The 24092-nt window shown below is 36.9% G+C and overlaps 1 protein-coding gene across 6 annotated transcripts in view; it reads left to right on the forward strand.

The window, feature by feature from the left end:
• The window catches only part of LOC106869718 (uncharacterized), a 105780-nt gene that overhangs the window by 15171 nt on the left and 66517 nt on the right, over positions 1 to 24092 (forward strand). For all 6 annotated transcript variants that reach the window (XM_089359515.1, XM_089359512.1, XM_089359513.1 and 3 more), the window contains one exon: positions 8621 to 8659. In XM_089359515.1, coding sequence (XP_089215641.1) covers positions 8621 to 8659 — 39 coding nt within the window. The remainder of the gene's footprint in view (positions 1 to 8620; positions 8660 to 24092) is intronic.

Below are 24092 nucleotides of genomic sequence, written 5' to 3' on the forward strand. Positions count from 1 at the left end.
ATATATGTAATACATAACTACAAATTTAGCATTAAGGTAGATGTCAAGGCTTAGTTGTTGTCCCTCTGCTATTTATCGTTGCCCAACAGGACATTGCACAGAAATTTAAGAGAAGCTGACCATGAGAATTCCTGTATACTTATAATCTAATTCTTATTGCTGAATTTATAATCGAATTAGAGAAGTTCCAGACTTAGAAGCAAAAATCAGAAGGCTTTGAGTTTCATATGGTTATAACATTGACGTGGAAGTGCAATGGCCCAATGGTTAGGGCAGCAGACTTGCGGTCGTAGGATCGCGGTTTCGATTCCCAGACCGGGCGTTGTGAGTGTTTATTGAGCGAAAACACCTAAAAGCTCCACGAGGCTCCGGCAGGGGATGGTGGCGAACCCTGCTGTACTCTTTCTCTCACTCTTTCTTCCTGTTTCTGTTGTACCTGTATATTTCGAAGGGCCAGCCTTGTCACACTCTGTGTCACGATGAATCTCCCTGTGAACTACATTAAGAGTACACGTGTCTGTGGAATGCTCAGCCACTTGTATGTTAATTTCGCAAGCAGGCTGTTCCGTTGATCGGATCAACAGGAGTCCTTGTCGTAAGTGACGGAGTGCCAACAACAAAATAACATTGACAGAGTCTGCATAAAAGTAGTATATGGGAACTCCACACGTCCCCAGTGTATGCTATGAATGCGCAAGAGGTTTAGTGGAATCTCAAGCAGTCTAACAGAGAAGGTATGCTTTGTATGCAGCTGGTGCTCAGGGGCAATCAGTACTAAATGCACACCGACAATAAGATTCTATTAAATGCCCCAAAAGCTCTCTTCTGTTTCCTAGATGACCACCACCATCATCTTCATCATCATCATCATCATCATCTGTTCGTTTGCCATGCTGGCATGGGTTGGACAGTTTGACAGGTGCTGGTAAGGCCAGAGGCCGCACCAGGTTCCATTGCCTGTTTTGGAATGGTTTCTATGGCCAGACGTCCTTCGTAATGCCAACCACTTTACAGAGTGTAATGAGTGTGCTTTATTCACAACACCATCACCAGTGTTTTTTACTTGGCGCCAGCACCAATGGGGTGGCTATACCTAATGACAGTTTGTCTCAGCTCCACATTACTTTACCATTACCCTTTAACATTTAAACCGGCCGAATCCGGTCCAAGTATTTTACATGCTTTATGTTCAAACTGGCTAGATCCAGCCTCTCTCACCTTCCCTATAATTTCATTCTAAAAATACGAACCACATGGTTCCGGCTTGAGTCCCACTGCGTGGCACCTTGGGCAAGTGTCTTCTACTATAGCCTCGGGCCGAACAAAGCCTTGTGAGTGGATTTGGTAGACGGAAACTGAAAGAAGCCTGTCGTATATATGTATATATATGTATGTATGTGTGTATATGTTTGTGTGTCTGTGTTTGTCCCCCAACATCGCTTGACAACCGATGCTGGTGTGTTTACGTCCCCGTAACTTAGCGGTTCGGCAAAAGAGACCGATAGGATAAGTACTAGGCTTACAAAGAATAAGTCCTGGGGGGTCGATTTGCTCGACTAAAGGCAGTGCTCCAGCATGGCCACAGTCAAAAGACTGAAACAAGTTAAAAGAGTAAATCACATCATTGAAATCTCAAAGTTATTTGATAATGCAGGACTAATACAAAACGATGGGAATAAATAAGCATTACATTGGACAGGGTAATCTGAATGTTAAAGGGTTAAGTTTCATAAACATTAACACATCTGTCTCATCAGGTATTCAGAGACATCTGGTGTTTATGGTATGATTAATCCTACATATAATATCTTTGAGTATATATATTATATGTGCCTGATCCCATATCTTGATCCTATATAATATACTGCATCTGATACCATTTTTTATAAATATTTGATCTCATATTATCAAATATTTGATCCTACCTTTAATCCCATATAATATAATTAATCCCACATATAATATTTGATCATATTATAATATTTCATTTCGCTCATTATAATTTATTTTTTTATCTATGCACTCTTTTCAAGCCTAGCCAGGCTCATGGGCCTGGTTTCCCAGTTTCTATGGCGTATGTGTTCCCCTCACCAGCTGGATGGGATGCCAGTCCATCGCAGCTTTACTCAAGAAACGGGAAGAAAGAGTGAGAGAAAGTTGGAGCGAAAGAGCACAACAGGGGTTGCCACCACCCCCTACCGGAGCCTCGTGGAGCTTTAGGTGTTTTCACTCAATAAACACACACAACGCCCGGTCTGGGAATCGAAGCCGTGATCTTCTGACCGTGAATCCGCTGCCCTAACCACTGGGCCATTGCACTTCCGCACACATTATAATATCACATAATATATTTGATCCGATATATTATAATGCATTTGATTTCATGTATTCAGCTCCATATATGTTATTATTACTTCAATCCTATACAAAAGGATTTGTAGGCAGGGTTACTATGGTTATACAAGAGAAACTTTTGGATCTTAAACAATGAAATATCTCTCATGTCACAGAACACAATATCTTTTATCTCCATATCTTTGATATCATTTACAATAACAGAATATCTCTGATGTCACAAAATAGAATATCTTTGATGTCATATAATAATTTCTTGTAGCAATCATTACCATCGTTGTCATCATCATCTTTATCATCAGCATCATCATATACACATATATATGCACATACACACACACACACACACACACACACACATGTATGTATATGATGATGGCTGCCCAATCATGACCAAGGAAGACCATCACTGACCATTGCCCATGCATGAGGTTATTGCACTGACAGTTGGCTTCACCTGGGTCTGTGTTCATTGCCAAGGTGCCTCCTACTCAACCAGGCATCAGTTACTCGCCTTGGTAGCTATTGCACAGCCTTAAGTTTTAGATCCAATAGAGCTTGCACGGCACCTCATGTACCCTCCCCACCCAGAGACAAACTAGAGTGAGATATCCAGTGCCAATATGGGTCACAGGTTTGGGAATGTGAGAGCATCACGATCTCAAGCACATGCAAAAGATCTTCAAAATGTTCAACACCATTTCCTGCATCTCTGGTTTTATATCAGAATGAACTTCTCTTAGAGACATGCTTTAACAAAATCTAAGTGATGCCTCACTTCCTGTGGTTTTCTAGCATGTCGGACACCAATCAGGAATTTCTGAAGACTTTTGCTATTGAAAGATAATCATTGAACCTTCTCTCTCTTTCACTGGCCAGGTAATCATGTACCTTCTCTATAGCAAGACACCTGTTCCTGCCTCTCTGTCTCTCTGTCACACTCTAAGTTTACATCATCTGACGCAAGATCACCTTCTCCAATGCCTCCTTCCCTCTCAAAAATTCTTTGTCTTGCAAGTTACTTGATAACCCTGCCGGTGCTGGTTCCATGTAAAAAAGAATCCAGTCTACACTATGAAGTGGTTGGCATTTGGAAGGGCGTCCAGCTGTAAAACCCATGTCAAAACTGACCTCACCTACACTCGGTCCACTCTGCCAGGTGGTTGGTGTTAGGAAGGGCATCCAGCCATAAAAAATATGCTAAAACAGACACAGTAGCCTGGTGTAGTCTGCAAACTGGTCACCACCTGTCAAACAGTCCAACCCATGACACCATGGAAAATGGACGTTAAATGATGATGATGGTGACGATATACGTCATATATATATATATATATATATATATATATATATATATATATATATGTATGTATGTATATCGTCATCGTTTAACGTCTGTTGTCCATGCTGGTAATTTGGAAGCTGGTAATTTGGGGCTGGTAATTTGGGGCTGGTAATTTGGAAGGCTGCACCAGACTCCAGTCTGATTTGGCATGGTTTTCTATGGCTGGATGCCCTTCCTAATGCCAACCACTCTAAGAGTGTAACGGGTGCTTTTATGTGCCACCAGTACGGGTGCCATATGCATGACACCAGTATCTACCATGAATGCAATTTTGCTCGGTTTGATGGGTCTTCTTCTCAAGCACAACATAATGCCAAAGGTCTCGGTCATTGCCTTTGTGAGGCCCAACCCTCAAAAGGAACACACCCACTTTGCCTCCGTGACATATATATACATACATACATACATATATATATATATATATATATATATATATATATACACCCACACACAATATGCAATGAGTTTTTTGAATTATGTCTACCAAATTGAATCACAAGGCTTTGGTCAGCCTGGGGCTATAGTAGAAGACACTTGCCAAAGGTTGTTCACATTGGGACTGAACCTAGAACAATTTGGTTGGAAAGCTAATTTCTTCACTGCACACCCATATCTGTACCTATAGAATATATTTCATCTCATACAATTCAATATCTTTGATCTCATGCCATATCTCTGATATCACACAATACAATATACATCATCTCATACATAACTCTGTCTTTGATGTTATACAATGTCTCCGATATCACACAGCAGAATAGATTTCCTCTCATAGAATACAATACCTTTGCTCACATCAGTACAATATCTTTGATGTCATACACTAGAATGTATCTGTTCTCATTCAGTACAATATCTCTGATATTACACACATGATACAATATACAGTCTATATATATGTTTAATATCATGAAATATCTTTGGAAATTATGCAATACTGTACAACTGCTTTCATGCAGTATAATAGTTTCCGTCTTCTGCAATGACTTTGATCCCATAAAATAGTTTGTCCCAATTCAAGCTCAAAGCATTTCTAAGTCTTTAACACTTGTGATTCAACGCTATAAAAAACTCTCTGAGCCAAGATATTTAAATTTTATCTTATTTATTTTAAAATACTTCTCAGTTGAGAGGATCTTGTCTTTGGAATACTTGGTGACCTCACTAATGCTGGTGCCATGAAAAGAGCACCCAGTACACTCTGTAAAGTGGTCAGTGTTAAGAAGGGCATCCAGACACTAGAGTATTACACAGTCCTCCACCTCATCATCATCATCATCATCGTTTAACGTCCGCTTTCCATGCTAGCATGGGTTGGACGATTTGACTGAGGACTGGTGAAACCAGATAGCTACACCAGGCTCCAATCTGATTTGGCAGAGTTTCTACAGCTGGATGCCCTTCCTAACGCCAACCACTCCAAGAGTGTAGTGGGTGCTTTTATGTGCCACCGGCACGAAGGCCAGTCAGGCAGTACTGGCAACCGCCATGCTCAAAATGGTGTTTTTTACGTGCCACCTGCACAGGAGTCAATCCAGCGGCACTGGCAATGATCTCGCTCAAATGTCTTTACACATGCCATCTGGCACAAGTGCCAGGAAGGCGATGCTGGGCACAGGTGCCATGACGATTTCGCTTTCGCTTGCCCCAACAGGTCTTCGCAAGCCAAATCATCCAACCTATGCTAGTATGGAAAAAGGGACATTGAATGTTGATGATGATGATGATTACTAAAACCATATTTATAATCCTAAACCGCAGAATAACAGTAATATTTTTGGATACACTATATTCAAATGTCTTTGATTCCATTCCATACATGGCTCCTTCATGTAACTCTTAAAGTACAGTACCACAAGTAACTGAAACTCAAGCCAGGTCCTGAACCATGTGTAACCGTGAATCAAAAACTCGTTGTTTGAGGCCCGCAAACAGGAGATATGCACTCATCTGTGGAAGAAATAAACTTTTGCCTTATTTTAGAAAGAACTTCCAATTGTATTTTTTGTTTATTTCAGTAAAATTCTTCAGATTTATTTCTCTTGTTTTCAATTTCCAAGCATCATGACAGATATACCTCGACTTGTGAGTTTGGGGACACTACTTATAATAATAGGTTCTTTTATTCTTTTATTTGTTTCAGTCATTTGACTGTGGCCATGCTGGAGCACCACCTTTAGTCGAACAAATCGACCCCAGGACTTATTATTCTTTGTAAGCCTAGTACTTATTCTATCGGTCTCTTTTGCCGAACTGCTAAGTTACAGGGATGTACCAGTAATGTACTGGGGTTGACGTTATTGACTTACACCCTCTACTAGTATTGTGTCCTGCATTTCCTATACACTAAATATGGGTCGCTCTGTAGCGTCTCCTGTATAAGAACCTGCTTTAATCCCCTCATTCACATCATCTCCTAGCATAAAGACACCACTGCTCACACTTGGGGGTTCATAGTTTTGCAATCTGTGTTGTGACCTCACTAGTAATCCAAATCAATCTCTGTGGAATTTGAAGTCAGAATGTAAAGACGGACAAAATGCCGCTAAGTATTTTGGCCAGCATGCTAGGGATTCTAGCAGCTAACTGACTTCAAAACAAAATGAAATAATAATAATCATTATTATCTGTGATATAGGCTAGTAATTTATGTATGAAGAAAGGGAGTTAGATTCTATTGACCCCACCAGTGCTTGAACTGGTACTTTATTTTATCAACCCTGAAAGAATGGAAAAACAAAGTTAACTTAGAATATGAAAAGGTAGAAGAAATACCACAATGCATTTTGTCCAAAGTTCTAATGATTTTGCCAGCTCACCACAATAATAATAATAATAATAATAATAATAATAATAATAATAATAATAGTAATTTTTAAAAAAATTTCTTTATTGCCCACAAGGGGCTAAACATAGAGGGGACGAACAAGGACAGACAAAGGGATTAAGTCGATTACATCGACCCCAGAGCGTAACTGGTACTTAATTTATTGACCCTGAAAGGATGAAAGGCAAAGTCAACCTCGTCGGAATTTGAACTCAGAACGTAAAGAGAGACGAAATACCGCTAAGAATTTCACCTGGCATGCTAATGTTTCTGCCAGCTCACCGCCTTAATAATAATAATAATAATAATAATGATGATGATGATGATGATGATGATGGTTTCAAATTTTGGCATAAAGCCAACAAATTCTGATGACGAGGTAAGTCAATTACATTGACCCCAGTGTTCAGCTGGTAATTATTTTATCAACCCAGAAAGGATGAAAGACAAAGAGTAACTTCAGCAGAATTTGAACTCAAAATGTGAAGACAGTGGAAGAAATGCCACTAAACATATTGCTCAGCATGCTAACAATTCTGCCAGCTCGCTGCCTTAAAATGGCCAAATATTGTAAAGAAATACATTCTAATTATTTAATATCTTTGAACCTATCCTCTCAGGTTCCTTGTTTTATTATTAATGCTATACATCACATTGTCAATGGTGTCTTCACATTAGAGAATAGCTTTGATGTGATACGTTAGAATGTCAGCACTATGCGTGAACACAGACACATTACAACTAATTGTGAAATGTCTATGGATTTGTGATGGTAATGGTGGTGATTTAGTTGGTTTCAGAGTCAATAAATGTTTACTAGCTTCAACCCCATTCACCCAATAATTGCTTCTAACTGTGACTGCAAAGCCAGCTCTGGCCTTTACTTCATGACCCCTGTCTAAAGTATGTGTAATGGCAGTCATACTATGAATTTTGAAATGTTCGTGTATGATACCTTCCAAGACCTTCCAGGATTATCCAATCGTTTCATAGAGATATAAAGGGTGGCGTTCAATTTGGTGACTCTTCTTTGAAGGCGTTTCACATATGAGGGGGTGGTGAAAAGTTTTATGATTTTGGGTAAAAGAAAATACAGGGAGGATCAGTTAATTATAATTTTAACCAATGTCTTCCCCTTTCAGATTCACACACTTATTGCAGTGGTCCTTCAGTTTTTCTAAACTCTGTAAAAGAACACAGAATGTTGGACCTCCATGTAGGTCTTTCCCAATACCCTTAAAATCAGGAACTTTTCAGAACCCCCTTGTATGTAAGACTGCCTGGTACACTTCCATCAGCAGCTGACACAAAATTCACCAAGTACAGATCCATGGTCTCTCAAGACTGACATATGACTATCTATGTATGATACTTTATACTGGAATATAGAATTGATCTGAGTGATACATTCCAAAAGCTTTGTTCTTTATTATTGTTATAATTTCCTTCATTGGAAATTAACTCCGCTTGTGAAGACCTGTTGAGGCAAGTGAAATTGAAATCAAACTAAATTCGACGACTGGCACCGATGCCAATGTCGTCTCCTTCATTGGACACGAAACTCAGCTTGCGAAAACTTATTGGGGCAAGTGAAAGCGAAAATGGGATGGCACTGTGCCCGTCGTCGCCTTTCTGGCACTTGTGCCCGCAGCATGTGTAAGGACTTTCGAGCGAGATCGTTGGCAGTGCCCCTGGACTGGCTCTTGTGCAGGTGGCACATAAAATACACCATTTTGAGCGTGGCCGTTGCCAGTACCGCCTGACTGGCCTTCGTGCTGGTGGCACGTAAAAGCACCCACTACACTCTCGGAGTGGTTGGCGTTAGGAAGGGCATCCAGCTGTAGAAACTCTGCCAAATCAGATTGGAGCCTGGTGTCGCCTCCTGGTCCACCAGTCCTAAGTCAAATCATCCAACCCATGCTAGCATGGAAAGCAGACGTTAAACGATGATGATGATGATGAATTGATAAAGCTTATAAACACACTTATCGGTTGTTGCTTGTCTATATCTCACTTCTGTCTTTTTTTTTCAAAACATTTGATGTTTAACTCACATCTCACATAATCTCTTTACACTCTGTTAATTTCAGGATCTTCACTCAGAATGGAGTGTAATGGATGAACAAAATGTAAGTATAGGCTCTATAATATATGCATGTGTGTATATGCAAATGCATATGTGTGTGCGTGTGACTGTGTGTGTATATGCATTCATTTGTGTGCGTACACATATGTTTGTGTGTGTGTGTGCATGACTGATAATTTCCCTACAGTACTTTCTTTAACTGTTGTTAAGGTCCCTGGTCAGTACTGAACAGACTTGTGATCAAAGACATTCCAGATGTGACCACTTTTTTTAATTTTTAATTTTTTTTTTTTTTTCCCCAATCATTGTCTATCTAGGAGTACATTATCCAATGTGTGCCTCTTTTTTCTTTTTTTTCTCAAGATGATAGAGTTTTATTCAAGGAGAGATTTTTGCCGGTTTTTTTTTTTGTTTTTGTTTTTTCTGGCTGCTTATGTTAGAGTCTCCCCACTTGACTTACATTGTTATCGTATATATTGAGCTCGAGTGCACAACAACCGAGCAAAAGAGGGTAAAAGAGAGGACAGAAAGTAGTAATAAGTCAAGTAAAGAAAGAGCAATTGTAACCAAAATGACATGCACAGCAGACAGAATGAAACACCAGAGCACAAAGGAAGTGAACAGAAAATGGGCCATAAAAAGCAGGGCTGTGGAATCGAAACAAAAAAACTTCGACTCCAACTCTGGCTTCAACTCCTGTACTATTGGCACCTCCAACTCCGATTCCGACTCCGACTCTGACTCATGTTATAACTGGTTTATATTAAAGAATAAGGACATTGTGAATCGGAGTCAGATTTGGTATAGTTTCACCGACTCTAACTCCGACTCCAACTACCCCTTAATTGTTTCTGACTCCACGACTCCAACTCCGACTCCACAACTCCAACTCCACGACTCCGACTCCAACTCCACAACTCCGATTCCAACTCCACGACTCCGACTCCACAGCCCTGATGAAAAGGAATAGGTGCATTAGCAAATTTTGTGAAGTGTGAGATTTTTGAAGGATACAGTGTCCTAACAACTGACAATTGATGTGGGTAGTTTATTGCTTCTTATTGTGTTGTTTTTGTTTATTTTCTTTATTTGTGAAATCTTGTGTAGTAATTGAGGGAGGTTGTTGTGTAGGATATGTGTATTCTTTTCTACTCTAGGCACAAGGCCCAAAATCTGAAGACAGTAGAAATATAAGAATATATTCTTTTCTACTTTAGGCACAAGGCCCAAAATTTTTGGGGAGGGGGCCAGTCAATTAGATCGACCCCAGTACACAACTGGTACTTAATTTATCAACCCCAAAAGGATGAAAGGCAAAGTCGACCTTAATAGAATTTGAACTCAGAACATAAAGACAAATGAAATACCGCTAAGCATTTCGCCCGGTGTGCTAACATTTCTGCCTGCTCACCGCCTTGTAAGATATGTGTGCTGCGTGATTGTGTGAATATGTGCTGTTTGCAATGTGATTGCGTTGAGTGTCTTCTATTATGTTATTCAACAGGATATTTGTTATGTAGGATGGGGTTGGATACAACATGTCATGGTTGTTTACAGATTACAGTAATCTCTCAACTATCGCAGGTGTTATGTTCCAAAACCAACCGCGACAGGTGAAAACCCGTGAAATAGAAACAGTAGTACTGCACTGAATATTTTTCTTTTTTATTATTTTTATAATTTGTATATATTTATTTTATTATAAATGCAAAACAACACCACGGAGGAATGACCGTAAGCTTAGATAATAAACTGCAATAGGTGAACAGCAATATGGGAAGGGATTACAGCATTTCATTGTCGGATATAGTTGTAAGCAATGTGCGTCTTTGCCTCTGTGTGTTAGTGTGTGTATATATATCATCATCATCATCATCGTCGTTTAACGTCCGTTTTCCATGTTAGCATGGGTTGGACAATTTGACTGAGGACTGGTGAAACCATATGGCTGCACCAGGCTCCAATCTGATTTGGCAGAGTTTCTACAGCTGGAAGCCCTTCCTAACACCAACCACTCCGAGAGTGTAGTGGGTGTTTTTACGTGCCACCGGCACAAGGGCCAGTCAGGTGGTACTGGCAACAGCCATGCTCAAATAGTGTTTTCACGTGTCACCTGCACAGGAGCCATTCGATCTAATATATTCACTATGTTCGTCCAATTGTCTTTTGTTGTTTTTTCCTGTTCTTTTTGTTCTTTGATTTTCTTCTCTCTGTGTGTGTGTAAGCATATGATGTGTAAGTTGTGTTAGAGGGGTTCCCAACAATTTTTAATCTATGGATCCGTTTGATTAATAGTTCATACTGGTGGACCCCACTTCTCCCCAAGCTATTCAATGATTAAAAACTATTTTTCTAGAAACTTCTTTCTAAATCCCTATTTTTGTTTTACATGCATTAACTTGCGTAGGTTGAGCTATGTTAAAATGTTAGAGAAAGAAACCTAGCTGTTTCTTGCCATAAACACATTTAAAGCAAAATTTTTTTATGAACCCTTAATGTACTACTGTGGATTTTTCATATACTATTTTGCTTGCGTCGACCCCACCAAAAATCTTACATAGACCCCAGTTGAGAACCACTGGTGTAGCAGGTGTTCTGTTATATATGTGTGTGTGTGTGTGTGTGTATGCATACATATGACTAGGTTTTTTTTAGTTTCTCTCTTTGAACTCCTTTATCAAGTCTTTAGTCAGCCCAGGGCTATTGTAGAAGACACTTGTCCAAGGTACTGTGTGGAGGGATTGAACTCGAAATCACATGCCAAGGAAGCAAACTTTTTAACCATACAGCCATGCCTTCTTCACCTGTGAATATACCCGTGAATGTAAAAACATTAAAAAAAAAAGCAACAGGTACAACAAAGATTAATTATAAAAAAAGAATATTAATAAACAAAATAGTTAAACAACAACAACATAATTATTTATTTATAAATAAACAATCAGTAAATATAAAAATTTAAAAAAACAAACTTGAACCAACAAACAAATAAGCCACAGCAACAAAAGAAAAAAAACACACCAAAAGCAATCACAGTGTGTTTTCAGTCCAGACGTGATTGGCTGAAATTTCCAATTAAGTTCATTAGAAGAGGAAAGACTAGCTCAGTTCGTTAACAGCATTCCAATGTGGTCTGGCAATTAATCAATAGAAGACGCAAATTAGCCTCGTCAGTGGAACACACATTGAAGATAAGATCATCTTTTCACTAGGCGAGATTATTTCATGTCTGGCTGTCTGGCTAACTGGTTAGTTGGCTGGTTGGTTGGTTGGTTGGTGGAAGTAGAGATTATTGGGTTGGGTGTTGTGATATTATTGTTTTTATATATACTTGCATCATACAAGGTGGAGGCTTGGTCGTGTGGTAAGAAGTTTGCTTGCTAGCCATGTGGTTCCAGGATCAGAACTATTGTGTGGTACCTTATGCAAGTGTCTTCTACAAAAGCCTCAGGTTGATTAAAGCCCTATCAATGAATTTGATAGACAAAAAACTGAAAGTAACCTGTCATACACACACACACACACACACACACACACACACACTGACCATTTTTCACACTCTCCTGTCCCAAAAATCCACTTTCTCTATCTCCTTCCACTTCCAGTCACTTCAGAAATGTAACAACATGTGGACTGTTGGCAATTTTCTTTCTTCTTTTTTTTTTTGGACTTTTCCCTTTCTCCTTTCCAACAAAGAGCCATGCTCAAAACATTACAAACTCTCTCCTTTCACTGAGTATCAAACAAATATAATTCTTGTGCATGTGCTCCCATTCATTTTTCTTCTCATTTCATTTTTTTTTTTGTCTTTTGAATTGTTTGTTCATTGAATTGACTATATATATATATATATATATATATATATATAGAGAGAGAGAGAGAGAGAGAGAGAGAGAGAGAACGAGAGAGAGAGAGAGAGAGAGAGAGAGAGAGAGAGAGAGAAAGAGAGAGAGAGAGGGACCAAAGTGTACATACACCGTTATATTTTTATATATAAAAAATACAAAAATGGGACAAGAAAGCAAAACATTCAGACAGACGATACAAAGAAATCAAGGACGGGTCATTCGGAGTTTTCTTTCCTCAGTTGAGTTCCAGATTATCTTTGCAATTTCAGCTGGTTATACTCAAGATTGCTCCAATCTGGTCAGCCCCAAGGAAAAACTAAGCTAAGAGCATTAGATTCCTTGGAAGAAAGCAGTGAATGTGTACGAAAACAAGGACGGAGAAAGAACAGAGAAATGGTACACCAATACAAATGCAAATAACAGGACATAACAACAGGTGTCTTTCGACGAAGGACAAATTAAATTTAGCTGGTGCGTGTGGAAGTAAAGCCTTACGGCAGGAATACAAGATTGCACAGGCACAGGAAGGAATATAGAAGTTGCATGGATGGTAGTTGAACCAAGAAAGGTCAGACTTAGCCCTCTCTCTCTTTCCTTTCCCAAGCGTCCAATAACACTATCCGTATCACGTCCTCACTTTGTTGTTTTTTTTGTTATTGTTTTTTGTGTTTTTTTTAACTTATATATATATATATATATATATATATATATATATATATATATATATATATATATATATACACATACACACACATATATAGCAAACAATGAAAATGAGTGCTCAACACTGCTTTCATGGATAGAATTTCTTTATTTGTGTATTAAGGCTACCATTGGTTTCATGTTAAGAAAAATAGAGAAATATCTTAATATCCTAACAATTTTTCAAACCGATCACATGCAGGAAGGGTGTTTGTCTCCACACATATGTATGTATAACAAGAAAATGGAAATATTTTGGCATCATTTATTCTCCATTACACATGTTTCATTTGTTAATAGGAATTTCAAAGATTTACTTGCTATTTAGACTTGTAACGAATTTTCTATTCGCAATTTGTCAGACAGAAAATTTTTTTTATAATACATATTGATTGTAATATTGGAATAAAAAGATCTTCTTTGAGAAGAAGCAGTTGGGATTTCCCCTAACTACCTATATGTATGTTGTGGTATGTAGCCTTTTGCTGCTATTTCTAGCGGGTTAGATGTCCTATTACAGGCATCTCTGTATTTTAAATGAATAATACATAGTCTATTGACTGTTTTTTACTCTCGCTAGACCACTGGTGGTAAATAAAATTTCTAAAAAAATTTCTAAAATTTTATTGCTACCCTGTATTTTATTAATATATATATATATATATATATATATGTATGTATGTATATATACATATATATATTAAAATTAATTAAAGGACATAATAAGTATGTCTACCTGCTTGAAATAACAGTCAAAACTCATTATTAAATCGCCAAAAATACAGTGGTGATAACTACAGAAATCAAACGAAGGTAAATTTGGTTAAGACAATTAACGATACCTTTGTAAATTAATTATATATATATATAGGCACAGGTGTGGCTGTGTGGTAAGAAGTTTACTTCCCAAGCACATGGTTCCAGCTTCAGTCCCACAGCATGGCACCTTGTGCAAGTGTCACCTATTGTAGCTTCTGTTTGACCAAAGCTTTGTGAATGGATTTGGTAGATAGGAACTAAAAAAAGCCCATTCTGTGTGTATGTGTGTGTGCATCACTGAAACAAATACAAGTTAAAATGATAAAAGATTTATATAATATTAAAAAAATATTTTCCCAGTTATGACGCAATATATATCGTTTAATGGCGATCTTTTATTTGAAGATCAGAAAGTTTAAGTGAAACCATATCGTTAATAATCATCAATTACATGAACTGAATGTTACTTGATTTATTTGTATAATGATTAAACTCTGAATGATTTATTACAGAAAGAGACAAGTGATTTATTACAATGAAGCATTATTTATTATGAGAGATTGGAGCGATTTATAACAATTATGATTCATCTTTATAAGTAAAATGTGAATGACCAAATGATTTATTATGAAGACCAACTCAAGTGTGATTAAGAAGCTAACTACTAATCAACCATGTGGTTTTGGGTTCAGTCCCACCACATGGCACCTTGGTCAAATGTATTTTAATTGAGCCCTAGGCCAGTTAAAACTTTGTGAGTGGATTTGGTTGACAGAAACTGAAAGAAGCCTTTTGTGTGTGTGTGTATGTGTGTCTTGTCTTGAAATTGTGATGATTGTCAATAAGCATCACCATCATGCTAGCGATGTCATTTATTTTCAGATTTCCATGGAATCCTTTTTGGCCCATTGGGAAATATTATCTTACTTGGAAACATGTGAGGGTTAGCAACAAGAAAGGCATCTGGTTGAGCAAAACCTGCCTCAACAAATTCTGTCCAACCTATGCAAATGTGAGAAAGTGGACATTATAATGATAATGATGACTAAAATATGAAATCAAAACTGATTGTTATAAAAAATCGAAAATCCATTATATGCAACTGAGACAGTTTTTAATTAAACCAACCATTTATACATCATATTTAATGTATGCACACTGTCTCTAGGCCAGTTACTGCAGTATTTTTCCTGAAATAACATCTCTTGTGGACTTGTTTTTTAAAAACACCATAAATATCAGAGAGGGATCAAAATCTGGTCCAGCAGCAGCCAGTGCAAGCGCCAGATGCATTTCAGCATTCTTAGGCTTTTTCAGTGGCACATACTGTTAGCAGTCACATGCTTGGACAAGAATTTGTTGCCTCTGGTATGCCACTCCATCAGTTATAACAACAAGAGTTTCCAGTCGATCAGATCAATGGAACAGCCTGCTCGTGAATTTAATATGCAAGTGATAGATAAGAATAAAATTAAGAATCCAATATATTTCTGGGAGATTTATCAAGGTACCGAATGTGACAAGGCTGGCCCTTTGAATTACAGGTCCAATTCATTTTGGCCAGCTGAGTAGAGTGGTACAATATTTTCTGTAACTCTGGTCCACATACATACTGTTGTTTGTATATATTGATGCATTGTTGGGATCAGCAAAGAGCAGACTGTGATTTGCCATTAAATGGTTTTGGCAGTTGCTGGTGAGCATTGCAGCAATAAGTGATTATGCAGCTCCCTGGCAGCATTTGCTCATTCTTGTTCACTGATGACCATTGACATATATTGATGATGAGCTTTACTTTCACTTTCTGATCTTCAAGCAAAATATCACCTGCTTAATATTATGTTAAAATCATTAAATAAAACATAAGGAAATAGAAATATTCATGACTGTGGTTAGGACAGCAGACTTGCGGTCGTAGGATCGCGGTCTCGATACCCAGACCGGGCGTTGTGAGTGTTTATTGAGCGAAAACACCTAAAGCTCCACGAGGCTCCGGCAGGAAATGGTGGCGAACCCTGCTGTACTCCTTCACCATAACTTTCTCTCACTCTTACTTCCTGTTTCTGTTGTACCTGTATTTCAAAGGGCCAGCCTTGTCACACTCTGTGTTACGCTGAATCTCCCCCAAGAACTACACTAAGGGTGCACGTGTCTGTGGAGTACTCAGCCACTTGCACGTTATTGCAAGTGCTAGCCACATGTTCAAGTTTTACCTCAGTCATTCATTATGCTTTCTTGTAACCAGTGACTAGACGTCCCCTCCCTCTCTCTCTCTCTGTCTCTTTCTCTTTCTCTTTCTTTTGCACAAACTCAAAACACTAATTTTTTTCAAAGGTATTTCCTATAAGAAACCCTCTAACTCCCCTTGTTCCACTTTGCTTGTCTGATAAAAAGTTAATTAACATGGTCGAGTGGATTTGCAGTTAGGGAAGGCTCTCAGCTGCAATAAATATAAATAAATAAATAAATAAATGCCACTTAAAAATTGTTCCACCAAAGGAAACCCTTGTAGCCATTCAGGCGTGGAAATATTGGAATGTAGAACAATTATAACCGATAAAATAAATAAACTTAATTAAAAATAAAAATATATTAAGTCTTAAACCAAATTGATTATTTAGCTTTTGAATATAATTAATTATATTATACTCACTGATTATCAGTTACACATCAATAGTTATATTTTTTAATTTGTTCATTAGCTGCTGATTAATTTAAGTACATGCAAGGGAGGAAGGAGAGAACTTCTACATGGTTTTCTCAGCTTGCTAGAAGCAGCAGTCAAATTTCCATCATGTCACACAAAGGAATGGGGACACATTAGATAATGTAGTCCCAGATATGCATGTAGACAATAAAAGATTTTTTTTTGTTGTTGTTTAGCCCTAGGTCAGCCTCAGTCAAGCATGCCTGTGATTAACCTGTTTGTTGCCATATTTCTACTGATGCAACATGATTTTATTTCAGTTAATTTTGAGATGGGTAAAGAGTAAAGATCCCCGTTTCGGTCATGAATGACAATGGGATTGCACCTAGAAAGTTCCCCTCCAAGGCACAAGTCTGGGCAGAGTTGTTTATGGAAGACCAGCAAACACCTATGCATACCAGCCTCCCCCTCTCCATGCCACTGCTGTTATCCAAGGAAAAAGAAAAGGTTGGTACAGCTTGGAACCAGTGACTTCGCAACTCATTTCTACAGCTGAGTGAACTGAAGCAACATGAAATAGAGTATCTTGCTCAAAAATACAATACACAGCCCAGTGTGTCTGTCTGTCTGTATGTATGTGTGTATATATATATATATATATATATATATATATAGCACCCACTACACCCAGGGAGTGGTTGGTGTTAGGAAGGGCATCCAGCTGTAGAAACTCTGCCAGATCAGATTGGAGCCTGGTGCAGCCATCTGGTTTGCCAATCCTCAGTCAAATCGTCCAACCCATGCTAGCATGGAAAGCGGACATTAAACGATATATATAATTCATTCATATAAAAGGGTAAAGACCCCTTTCGGTTTGGTCATGAATGACCATGGGATTGCACCTAGAAAGTTCCCCTCCGAGACATAAGTCTGGGCAAGGTTGTTTATGGAAGACCAGCAGTTGCCCAAGCATACAAACCTCTCCTCTTCACACCACCGACGTTATCCAAGGGAAAGGCAAAGGGGCTGATACAGCTTGGCACCAGTGATGTTGCAACTCATTTCTACAGCTGAGTGAACTAGAGCAATGTGAAATGAAGTGTCTTGCTCAAGAACACAACACACAGCTCAGTTTGGGAGTTAAACTCATAACAACTTTGTCGTTATATCACTAGTGTCAGGAATATGAATTAACATGGAAACTGCATAGCCTTGGATTCAGTTCCACCACATAGCACATTGGACAAGTGTTTTCAAGTGTAGTTGTGTGGTAAGAAGATGGTGGCGAGCTGGCAGAAACGTTAGCACGCCAGGCGAAATGCTTAGCGGTATTTCGTCTGCCATTATGTTCTGAGTTCAAATTCCGCCGAGGTCGACTTTGCCTTTCATCCTTTCGAGGTCGATAAATTAAGTACCAGTTACGCACTGGGGTCGATGTAATCAACTTAATCCCATTGTCTGTCCTTGTTTGTCCCCTCTATGTTTAGCTCCTTGTGGGCAATAAAGAAATAAGAAGTTTGCTTCCCAACCATATGATTTTCAGTTCAGTCCCACTGCATGGCACCTTGGGCCGGGTGTCTTCTTGGGTTGATCAAAGCCTTTTGAATGGATTTGGTCGACAGAAACAGAAAAAAACCTATTGTGTGTGTGTATGTGTATTTGTCCGCTACTAATGCTTGATAACTGATGTTGGTGTGTTTACATCCCTGTAACTTAGTAGTTTCACAAAAGAAACGTATGTACGTGTGTGTGTGTGTGTGTTTCTTTGTCTAGACATCATGTGATGGTGGTGGATTATCTGTGGCCTGAATCCCATCGTGTAACCATCCATCATTTGTTTCGAAGTTAAGTCATATATCCTTTTTGACTGGACAGTTGTCACACGAGTCTGGAAATAAATTACACCACTTGTAGACGGTTGTGGTCATTTGCAACCATCATATAATCTCAAGGTGACAAGGTGTACACACAAAAACACACCCACATGCATCCGCATCATTCTCATCATCATCATCATCATCATCATCATCATTATTTGAATGTCTACTTTTCCATCCCTGAAAGTATCAGTAATACATTTCATGTGTGTGTGTGTATGTCTGTGTGTGTATATATATATATATATATATATATATGAAACGCCTAGTTTAGAATAGAGGCAGCTGATGAAGAATTAATCCAAGTGGCTATTTGTTTTCCTATGTGTTCGTTCCGTTGTCTGTAGTTCATTTTTCTAACATCCTGTACCCGAATATGCATCTATATACACATGTAGATGTAAGTATATACATATATGTGTGTATACATGCTTATATATCCTTCGTACTATTATATATATATATATATACATATACATGTGTATATATATATATATATATATATCGATATATACATGTATGTATGTATGTGTGTATATCTATATATATATATATATATCTATATATATATATATATATATTTATATATATATATATATATATATATACATATGTATATATACATATGTATATTTTTATATCTATATATATATATATATATATATATATATATATATATATATACATTTGTATATTTTTATACATATATACACATATATATGCGGGGCGGGGAGTACTCAAAATTTCCTTTCCCCTCATGTCCCCATCCTCCTCCTCCTCCTCCGAGTTATTAAAGATAACCAGTCTCTCGACACTTATAATCAGTGCTAGACAGATTTTTATAATTGATGTCTCTAATTACAACAACTAATCATTATTTTTCACTTTTAACCAAGTTTGCTCCACTGACTGACATCTTAACTATTCTTTTAAGAGTACACATAAACAAAAAGAACAAAAAACAGAAACAAGTAAAAGAAAGTAAAGAATTTGCTGAGTGTTTCATATTTCAGTGATGCATTCTGAGGCTGGAAATGAAACACAGGGTGTATTTTTTTGTTTTTTTAACCCTTTAGTGTTTAAACCGGCTGTATCCGGCCCAAATATTCTACTCATTTTATGCTGAAACTGGCCAGAACCAGCATCTCACACCTACCCTGCAATGTCATTCTAAAAATAAACAATTACATCTTTCAAATCTTGAAGTTACATGATAATACTAGATTAATTTTTTAAAATGTAAATGAATAAGGATTACTTTTGACATTAATTTGAACACTAAAGGGTTAAGGTGATGATGCTTATTGTCATCATCATCATCATCATGGCACACTGGAAGACTGTGACAGGCTCCAGTCTGATTCAGCATGGTTTCCTACGGCTGGATGCCCTTCCTAACGCCAACCATTCCAAAGGTGTAATGGGTGCTTTTACATGCCACCGGCACGGGTGCCATTTGTGTGACACCGGTATGTGCCACGACTGCAATTTTGCTCGGTTTGATGGGTCTTCTTCTCAAGCATGACATAATGCCAAAGGTCTCGGTCATTGCCTCCGTGAGGCCCAATGCTCAAAAGGAACTGGTTTTCATAACCATCATCATCATTGGCATCATAATTGTCATCATCATTATGGTTGTTGTCATCACTGACATCATCATCATCATAATCATCATCACTTTCATCATCGTAATCATTATCATTATCACAGTCATCATCATCATCATCATCATCATCATCATCATCACCATCATTGTCATCATCATCATTCTCATCATTAAAGTGGTGAACTGGCAGAATCGTTAGCACACCGGGCGAAATGCTTAGCGGTATTTCACTCATCACTATGTTCTGAGTTCAAATTCTGCCGAGGTCAACTTTGCCTTTTATCCTTTTGGAGTCGATAAATTAAGTACCAGTGAAACCCTGGGGTCATTGTAATCAATTAGTACCTCTCCCCACAAGCCTTGTGCCTTTAGCAGAAAGGATTATCATTATCATAATTATTGTCATCACCATTCTCATCATCATCATCATCATCATCATCATTTTCATCATCATCAGTAACATCATCATTGTTGTTGACATCATCATTGTCGGTGTCCTTCTTGTCATCGTTACCGTCATCATAACAGTCAGCATTATAATTATTGTCATCATACTTATCGTTATCATTGCCTTCACCATCACAATCAGTGATGTCATTATCTTTGTCACGATTAACGTCATCATCAATAGTTTAATTCTTATCATCATCATCATCGTCATCATCATCATCGTCATCATCATCATAATCACCAGTTTGATAGTGTAGTTGACATTTCTTCTTCCCCTTTCACTATCTTTCTCTTTCTTTTCTCTCCATATATATAGTTATATCTCTCTATTTATTTATCTATCTATCTATGTGTGTGTGTGTGTGTGTGTGTGTGTGTGTACTATTTTATTAATGCTGAAAAATCTTCACAAATCTTGACTTGGAGTTTCATGTGACCGGTCATCTGATACTTGTGACATTATACTGAGTTGCTTTGCTTCTCTGTGTGTGTGTGTGTGCGTGTGTATACATATATACACATCTATACATATATACACATATATACATATATACACATATATACATATATATATATATATTTATTTAAATACGGCAATAAGAAAATGGAGGGGATCAAGAGGTGGTATTCATCAACTTTTAGACATTATATTATGTCTATTTATTTATTTGAAAAAAAAAACAATTATAACAATATACATACATGTATAACAGATTATGCGTTACATATATAAAAATACCAGTAATTATTAAAATATATAACATAGAACATAGTTATATATATTAATAATTACTGGTATTTTGGGGGGAATTAATTTCCTTAAAATAATAGGTGTATATATAAAAATATATAGTTTATATTCATATAAAAGAAGAAAAGGAAAATGGAGATTGTGAAGTTGATAATCGTATATTATTAAGAGCAAATTAATCATCATCCCTTACAGCTGTTTCAGTTAATACTCAGTAAACATTAAATTTATGTGACCTGAGCATAATATCTTTGGATGGAAAAAATATACCATTGGATGTTTTATGTGTTGAAGACATTATGCTCAGTTAATATAAATTTAATATTTACTTAATATTTACTGAGTATTAATTGAAACAGCTGTAAGGGATAATGATTAATTTGCTGTTAATAATAAACAATTATTAACTTCACCATCTACATTTTTCTTTTTCTTCTTTTATACACACACACACACACACACACACACACACACACATACACACACACACACATATGTGCATGTATGCATATATCACCATCATCATCATCATCATTTAATGTCTGTCTTCCATGCTTGCATGGATTGGATGGTTTGACAAGAGCTGACCAGGTAGAAGACAGCATCAGACTACTGTGTCTGTTTTTGTGTGGTTTTTACAGCTGGATGCCCTTCTTAACACCCACCACAAAAAGCACCCACTACACTCTCGGAATGGTTGGCATTAGGAAGGGTATCCAGCTGTAGAAACACTGCCAGATCAGATTGGAGCCTGGTGCGGCCTCCTGGCTTGCCAGTCCCCACTCAAACTGTCCAACCCATGCCAGCATGGAAAACGGACGTTAAACGATGGTGATGATTATTATTATTATTATTATTATTATTATTATTATTATTATTATTATTATCCTCTGTTTAGACGAACTTTCCTACCTTTTCGTACAAAACCTTTTGTAACCTTCGTCCTATCTTTGTCCTTAGATGTTTTTAATTGATATTAGCCCTTGTGGCCAATAAAACGAATTAATTATTATCATTATTATTATTAAGGTGGCAAGCTGGCAGAGTTGGTTAGCACACTGGGCAAAATGCTTAGCAACATTTTGTTCCATCTGCATGATCTGAGATCAAATTCCACCGAGGTCGACCCTGCCTTTCATCCTTTCAGGGTCGATAAAATAAGTACCTGTTGAACACTGGGGTGGATTGTAATCAACTAGACAACCTTTCCCCACCAAAAATTTCAGGCCTTGTGCTTATAGTCGAAAGAATTATTATCATTATTGTATTTATGTATGTATGTATATGTATGCATGTACTTTTATATGTATATATGTGTAAACTGTGTACAGGCAGGGGCCTAAATCTTGATAGGGTGATAAGGACATTGTTGTTGTTTTTGCTGTTGTTTTCATTATATGTATGTATGTATGTAAATGTGTATATGTATATATAATTCATTATATAAATAGATAATTTTTCAGAAATAAAATGAAAACGAAGGAAAAACCTTTACTATTGTTATCTAATCGTTATGACTAAATTATAACTAATACCACCCCTGCTACTACTACTACTACTACTACTACTACTAATAATAATAATAATAATAATAATAATAATAATAGTAATAATAATAAGAATAATAAAAATAATAATGATAATAGTAATAATAATAATAATAATAATAATAATAATAATAATAATAATGATAATAGTAATAATAATAATAAAAATAATAATGATAATAGTAATAATAATAATAATAATAATAATGATAATAGTAATAATAATAATAATAATAATAAAGATAATAGTAATAATAATAATAATAATAATAATAATAATGATAATAGTAATAATAATAATAATAATAATAAAAATAATAATGCTAATAGTAATAATAATAATAATAATAATAATAATAATGATAATAGTAATAATAATAATAATAATAATAATAATAATAATAATAATAATAATAATAATGATAATAGTAATAATAATAATAATAATAATAATAATAATAATAATAACGATAATAGTAATAATAATCCCCTTATTATTACCGTTACTTTTACTTTTACTACCTGATGTGTCTTATTGTTGTAGTTATAGTTGTGGTGCTAATGAACTGGTAGACTACAATAGTTGCCACTATGGTATATTCTACTACTCAGTTACATTAGTATATCCAGTCTGACAGTTATTGATTTTTCTTCTTTTTTTTTTTATCGTGTGTGTGTGTGTGTATGTTTTGTTGTCTTTTTCTTCTTTTCTGTCTTCTTCTTTTGCAGTAATTAGAACCGATTCTGTCTTCATATGAGGACACAGATTATTATAGACATGTCTTGTCTCACAGAGGAAGACCATTTGCCTTGAGCAGGGCAAACTAGATTGAAGCTATATTCCTACGCACTTCATGCCTACCACCACCTACCCACCGACTGCATACACACACACACGCACATTCTTCCTTCTAACTTTCAATTTTTAATTAGTTTGCACTTTAAGACATCTTCGTTAATATTGGTTTGTCATTGGTCTTCAGATTTCAGGATTTCACAGAATTGTAGGTATATCTGGGAACTGGAAATGTTACATGCGGTAGATTGGCGTCCTTAACGAGGCAAAAATGGCCTGAATAATGACCTATAAGAATCATGATCACCATCATCGTTTAACATCTGTTTTCCATGCTGGTAATCGGATGGACAATTTGACTGAAGTTGATGAGTCAGATGACTGACTTAAAGTCCAATGCTTTAGCATAGTTTCCACAGCTGGATGTCTTTTCTAATACCAAACACTACACAGAGTATGCTGGATGCTTTTTCCATGGCACCAACACTAGAGA

The sequence above is a fragment of the Octopus bimaculoides genome, chromosome 11 (genome assembly GCF_046866305.1).
Source record: "Octopus bimaculoides isolate indiv1 chromosome 11, ASM4686630v1, whole genome shotgun sequence".
In the NCBI taxonomy this organism is placed as follows: Eukaryota; Metazoa; Mollusca; class Cephalopoda; order Octopoda; family Octopodidae; genus Octopus; species Octopus bimaculoides.